The sequence below is a fragment of the Akebia trifoliata genome, chromosome 3, assembly GCF_017979445.1.
Source record: "Akebia trifoliata isolate Shusen 1 chromosome 3, ASM1797944v1, whole genome shotgun sequence".
Lineage (NCBI taxonomy): Eukaryota > Viridiplantae > Streptophyta > Magnoliopsida > Ranunculales > Lardizabalaceae > Akebia > Akebia trifoliata.
Window position 1 is genome coordinate 38,661,140 of NC_141377.1, and position 7,512 is coordinate 38,668,651.

At 35.4% G+C, this 7,512-nt stretch overlaps 1 protein-coding gene across 1 annotated transcript; it reads left to right on the plus strand.

The window, feature by feature from the left end:
* The first annotated feature begins 1,401 nt into the window (after positions 1–1,401).
* On the plus strand, positions 1,402–5,638 carry LOC147406815 (1,8-cineole synthase). Its single transcript, XM_086435050.1, has 2 exons — positions 1,402–2,355; positions 4,561–5,638. The coding sequence occupies exons 1-2, from the start codon at positions 1,488–1,490 to the stop codon at positions 4,920–4,922; spliced, it is 1,230 nt and encodes a 409-aa protein (XP_086291176.1). The 5' UTR covers positions 1,402–1,487; the 3' UTR covers positions 4,923–5,638.
* The last annotated feature ends 1,874 nt before the right edge of the window (positions 5,639–7,512 follow it).

A 7,512-nucleotide genomic window follows, 5' to 3' on the forward strand; every position in this document is an offset into this window, starting at 1 on the left:
CTTCACATGTCAAGTGGCTATTTTGATTTGAGCAAAAAATACTCACTTTTAGACAGTGTTTGTTTGCGCTATTTTTCAGTGTTTATTGTTGGAAAAAAATAAATTCAGCACTTTTTGTTAAAATAACGCATTTGTTTACTCTATATTTTCAGCGCTTATTGTTGAAAATAAGTGAAAAAAATTCAACATTATTTTGATGCTGAAAAAAAGTGCTGAAGCAGTAAGCACTTCACTTTTTTCGACACGAACAAGTATGCCCTTCATTTTTTTGAGCACGGACAAGTATGCCCTTATTCTTAGAAGGATATTACTTCTTATATCTCATGGATAAGTATATAAGCACCACACAAATTAATAAACCCATACCATGGCTAAATTATTTTATCTTATATGGGTTAAAAGTTTTAAAATGACTTGATTTTTGGTGAGGATGATCTCCTCATTAATATATAAGCACCCCACAAATTAATAAACCCACACCATGGCTAAATTATTTTGTTTTATATGGGTTAAATTTTTTGGAATAAGTTGATTTTTTATGAGGATGATCTCTACAATGAAGAAATCATCCTCATGAAAAATAACACATCCTGAAATTTCTAACCCTATCAAAACAAGTTCAAGAACTATAAATCGTCCTTTTTAAAAAAAATTATTTTTGACAAGTTAGAAGTTTCAAAATGAACTGGTTTTTTATGAGGATGATCTCTAGACCATATAGATCATCCTCACTAAAAATTTGCTCATTCCAAAAATTTTAACTCATATATAAAAATTAAAAAAAAAATTGGCTATGGTGTGGACTGTCTTTATTAATTCATAGGATGCTTTTATAATTACACATCCTTCATTTCCATCGAAAATTATTATTCAAAATTAAGTTCTTTTAATATTGATTTCAAATTTTGGTGATTTGTATGACATTATTATTTTTAATTTGAAATTTGTGGGCTTTTATAAATAAAAATTATTATTTAGAAATTAAAGATTTGAGTATTATTTATTATTTAAAAATAAATTATACTTTAATTTTATAAGAAATAATATATTTTATTGTGTTTGATAAAAAATAAACATTTAAAACATGCAAACAATGTATAATATGATCGTAAGGATAACAAAGACAATTTACCAGTTTCAACAATATGTAACAAATATAATTCAGCATCTAAATAAACAACTTTTACAGTACTTAAATTCAGCTCTTAATGCTACTCAACACTTATTATTATTTTTTTAAGTTAAACATACAACACCTTACAATAATAATTTAGGGTGTGTGTTTGTTAGGGCATGAGAAATAGGTTTGAGGCTATCGTTTGTTTTCGTCTTCATCCCACAAAGAACATGCCATTGCGGTCCCCATTAGATCTTTCTTTATAAGTACTGGCGGGCGCCACCAGCTGTTGGTTAATGGTTAAGTTACCCAACACCGAGACTCTTCTAGTTTTAAAGAGTTGAAAAAAATAAGAACTAGAAACAAAGAGATGAAGAAACAGAAATACAAATCACGAAAAAAATACTTGATAGAAATCCTAGGAACCTCTATGACTCCTTTACTTTTCCCCAAACTAATCTCCTCTATATTCATCTCTGCTGATAAATCTCTTCTAAATTTAGCAGAGAAATACAAACTCCTTCAAATTCTCCACTCTCTTCTCTCCTTCTCTCTCTCTTCTCTCCTCTTCTTCCTTCGTTTCCTTCCCTCTCTCTTCGCTTCCCTAATCCCATCACCACCGTTGGATTCACCAATCAAACATCACGTTAATGGAAATAGAGAGGTCCCACCATCACAGTCACCATCACCACCAATCGAGGGAGATTCCAGTATCGCTCGAGCACTTTCTCAGATCCTCTCCATCATGAACGAGATTCCTGTTAGTTCTCGCAAGTACGAAACCGTTCGATCTTTAGCGGAGAAATTGATTGATGAGAACCTAATTGAAGCTTGTGACTCTCTCACAGAGGTTAATCGTACGGCTCTGTCGGCGGCTTTTGCAAAAACTCTTAGGCAGCTTGAATCAGCCATGTTGGGTCAGGAGCGAGACCGGATCAACCAATCGCCTGGTGGATCAGTACCGTTGGATCATTGGTTGGGTCGGGTTTCGAGAACGGTACGGTCTTTTAGAGGCGGACAGATGCTCCGGTTGGGTGGGTCGAAGGTGGAGGAGGTGAGTAGACCGGTGTGGTTGACGGCTGATAAGCTTGCGGCTGAGCTACTTTGGTTGGCTCAGAAGCTTTCGGCTTGTGGGAATGCTGAAGAAGCAGTTTGGATGTGGGGGTCGGCTTCGAATTTGGCTTGGCTCGCTCTTTCAGCTGACCCGCGGCTTCAAGGTTTCCTCGTTAAGATTTCAGGTATTGATTTGTACAATTGTACTTTTGTTACCATGAATCACATGTTGTCATAGATATGTTTCCTCGGGATACACATATACAATATTTCATGGGAATTTGCATACCTGTATCCCGAGGAGACAGATCTATGGTTCCGTATCCGTAACACGTCTGCCGATATTGACCGTGTGAAGACTTTCTTGATGGAAAATCATTATTCTTTTAGGAACTAATTATTGGTGTGTTCTTTTTTCATATTTCGATCTAAGAACCAATCACAGAATGCCACGCAATAAGCCTTTTTTTTTTTTCTCTTTTCTGGGCCTTAATATCTGACCCACTTGATTGGTAAACTCGGTTGTTGATTTGCAACAGCTGTTACAATCCAGACCACAAAACAAAAAAAAAAAGTGTACCACGTGGCATTTTGTAGTGGATAAACAAAACTCCAAATATAAGTAAGTTCACATAAAATATTTCTCCTATTGTCGTACTCTTATATGAATAAGACGAATAGGTAGGTTTTGATGTCAGGAAAGCTAACGCATTCACATCGAAATCTAAGGCATTCACGAATGGTGGTTGGGAACATGGATAGTGGAATCCTAAAATCATTATCAAATTCAGAACCATGTTCCTAAATGACCTATATTATTCCATAAAAGCTAATTTTAATTTGTTGTTTGGCCTTGCGAGACATATTTTGATGTTAGGTTAAGCGATTTGCCGCATTCCAACAAGTTTAGGCCTTTTGATGCATTGGTTTAAGTTCCTAACATATTATGCTCATGAGTACAAAATATTGGTCATGTGTCTCCATACTTTAAAATTCTATTTTTTGTTTTAATTGTTTTCCCAAGATCAAATCAGTAAAAAATTTAAGAGAATAAAAATTTTAATTAGAGAAAATTATGCATTTTTGCCTTTAAATGAGTTCATCTTTTATATCATTCAAAATACTTACATCCATACCAAGACCAATCACTTGATGCCAAAGTGAGTAGTCGCTCATCAGTGCATTAGGACGTACGTCTTGGGTAGGTTAACCACCTCTGCAGGTTAATAACTCTACATTAGGGTGATGTTGTTGTCTATAAACACATCTGTGATGCACTTGATTTAATCTATCACCCCCATCAGTGTGATGTTTATGCCACTTATTAGCAAGTCCAATTTTTGGGACGAGACTGTCTTTCTATTGGTCTCCCTCTTGGCATATGGGTCAACTATACTACCTTAGCCTCGAGAGCCGATGGAATTGAGCTCAGACATAAATACTTTGGTTCGGGTGTGATTTTTCTCTTCTCCCACAAGGATTAATCACTAAGCAGCTTTCTTTCAAAAGGTGCATTTTGAATGGATACGTTTATTCTTTTAAAATGCTTGGTCTAACTGTAGGAGCTATTGGAATGGGATGTCATTTCCGTCTCCCATACCAAGATCTGTCACTTTGAGAGTTGATCCTTCCTTAAATTTCATGGAAAGGTTGGAATCCACTCCCAAATGATTATTATATTTTCTTAGGGAAGTGCAATTAGTAGTCAGTAATTATTAAATGAAGGCAGGTTCTGAACCCAGGTTGTGGTATCAACACTCAGAGTTTAACCTACTTAGCAAGCTGGCACCTTCGACTCCAAAATATCGAGCTCCCATGCAAAAAATCCTGTTTCATCCATTCACAGTCCTATCCTAACACTGAGTACCTTCGGTCTAACTCTACTTGTGAATGGGATATGGCCCTGTTTATTACTGTCAACTTCTTACGATAAAGCAACCACTGTAGTGATAGCCTCATTATGTGAACTTCGGAAATTCAATTGACTAATGCCTAAATGTGTGATTGGGTTTGGTCTTGGTTCTGGTATCAATGTATCTAGAAACAAGAATTTATTATGTACAACGGTTCTGATACCAAAATATGTAGATTCGAAATTGGGATATTTTTCTTCCTCCAAGAAGAAACTTGACTTCCTTGGTACCATATGTATAAGTCAATTCAGATACCCGAAGACTCATAACTGAAACCTATTACATACAGATAGATTTGGTTCCAATTCCGTACCAAAACATGTTTCTTCAAAAATTGAAACAATATTTCCTCTTAGGAGAAGAATTTTGACTACTTGTGTTTATAAATAGCTCTCTAAGTTCTAATACATTCTGTTATTTTAATATGAACATCTAATCTAACTTAGAGTGAATGTTTTTTATCTTCTCTTCTTCTAGCATTCTTAATCAAGCAGGCCAAAGACATGGGTGGGGATGAAAGAAGAGGAGGAGAAGATGAGGAAAACAAGAGAGAGATACAAAGACAAAGGACGATGGAGTTGTTGATGGGTTGGTTGCCATTTCTGTGTCAAGCAAGCAATGGCAGTGATGCACCGGTGCTGAGTAGCATTGAGAAAATGGAAGTAGAGAGGGTACTAGAGTCTATTATAGAGATGCTGAGGCAAGAGGACCAACAAGAGAAGGTGCTGGCTTTGTGGCTCCACCACTTCACTTCATGCCCTTCTTCTGATTGGCCCAACCTCCAAGCTTGCTACTCTAGATGGTGCGGACTGTCTCGTAAGAGCTTAGCCGTTCGATGAACTTTTACTTGCATATATGCACTTGTGAATCCACATGATATCTAAATAATCTCAGTCCTGCTGGCCAAAGCAAGATCCATTAACTTCCTTCAAATGGTTCCCCAGTCCCAGCGCGCTCTCTCTTGATTATGACTTCAATGGTGTCTGATGACTGTATCTTTATGTGGGTCTATGGGAAGAAACAGTGAAAATAAGAGATCAGTACTACTATGTATCTAGAATTTTTATTTTTTTCCATATTTTATTTAATAAATTTGATTTTTTTTTGGGTTAGACAAGCAAGGGTTACTCGTCAGCAAAGATGAAAGCAGGCTCAGTGTATCAACACTCCACAAGCCTTACCATTATGAACTTGTCATTCTATACCTTAACCCTCTCAATTTGTTCCTCAAAAATTTCCAATCAATCATGTCAAGCACTCATCTATGTATATGGATGGGCAGTTCTGTAAATATATAACAAGTATGGTTTTGGTCTCAAATTTTGATGTTATCTTTATTGGAATTGCATAAAATTTTGTTGTGTACCTCTCCCCATGGATGGCCAACATATTTTGTCCACTCTATGAGCATTCCTATGTAACTTGAGAGTCATGCACATATTAGTATTGTTGGCACATATTTTAACTTGAAACAATGCTTGGGCTGGGAGATGATGTGCCATTGTATGATATTGCCTAATTAAGTTGTGTGAGATGAATCATGCCATCGTGAGTACATTGCAGCTTTGTGTTTGCTGACACTAACGGTGGGGTGTTTAAGGTAGGACACTCAAGCTCTCCTCGATGCACCTATTGAATAGTAACGTGAGAAGTACAATAAGAGAACATTGTGCAAGAGATGATCATGACTCACTCACGTGAGAAAGCTTATTATGCACCTTCCATTTCTTCTGAATCATGGGATGAAAGAAATATTTGTCTTTTGTTGCTCTTGAAACATATAAAAAGTGTCCTCATAGGCACAATATATATATATATATGGGGCAGTTCATGGGACATATGTAAAAATATATGTAAAAACAATGGTTTTTCAAAATATGGGTTAAAAGTTTTGGATTGAGCTGATATTTTGCGAGGATGGTCACTATGATGAGAAGATCATCATCACAAAAAATCAGTTCAATTTGAAACTTCTAAATCCATCAAAAGTGATTTATAAATTATTGACAAAAATTAATAAAAAAATGACAGTTCACATTGTAAATCACTTTTAATGGGGTTAGAAGTTTCAGATTGGACTAATTTTTTTTCGGATGATCTTTCCATCATAGAGATCATCCTCACAAAAAATCAGCTCAATCCAAAACTTTTAACCCATATTTTGAAATTTTATTAATGTTACATTATTTTAACATATGTTTTTTCACATGTCCCTTGATCCGTTCCATACACACACACACACACACACACAGAGATATATATATATATATATATATATATATATATATATATATATATATTTGTCTTTTGCTGTACAATTCTCCAAACCTTATTCATCCACATAAAAATCATTGTATATCTCTATGTATATGTATTCGTCTTTTGTTGTACGTTTTTTGAAGCCTTATTCATCCACATAAAATCATTGTATATCTATATGTATATATATTTGTCTTTTCCTGTACGTTTCTCCAAACCTTATTCATCCACATAAAATCATTGTATATCTATATGTATATATATTTGTCTTTTGTTGTACGTTTCTCCAAGCCTTATTCATCCACATAAAATCATTGTAGTCTATATTTATGGACCATCATATGTGATGTGACATACAAAAAACAAACTTTCTTTCACTCATTTACAGCCAATTAGGGCACCCTTTAATGATTCAACAAGTGGTCCTACCAATAAACCGTCTTATCGTAAAAGGAGGCTACTAAATGACTTCATATAAAAGGGCCAACTTTTTGACAAAACATTTTTCAAAACATGAGTTAGAAGTTTTGGAATAGGCTGATTTTTTATGATGATGATCTCTTCACCGTAGAGATCATCCTCACAAAAAATCAGCTTATTCCAAAACTTCTAACCCCATCAAAAGTGAGTTACAAAAAATGTTTGGCTCCAAACTTGGCAAACTTTAGGGCTGCCGAACCGCTCTCTTAATGGGGACGATTCGGCAACCCTAAAGTTTGGTGCCAAACATTTTTCAAAATATGGGTTAGAAGCTTTGGAATGAGCTGATTTTTTGTGATGATGATCTCTATGATGAGGAGATCATCCTCACCAAAAATCAGCCTATTCCAAAACTTCTAACCCCATCAAAAGTGATTTACAAAAATTAGACGATCCGCGATTCTTCAACTTGTAAACTAAGGTTAGAAGTTTCAAAATCAGCATATTCCAAAACTTCTAACCCCATCAAAAGTGATTTACAAAAAATGTTTGACACCAAACTTGGCAAACTTTAGGGCTGCCGAACCACTCTCTATATGGGAATGGTTCAGCAGCCCTAAAGTTTGGTGCCAAACATTTTTCAAAATATAGGTTAGAAGCTTTGAAATGAGCTGATTTTTTGTGAGGATGATCTCTATGATGAGGAGATCATCCTCACCAAAAATCAGCCTATTCCAAAACTTCTAACCC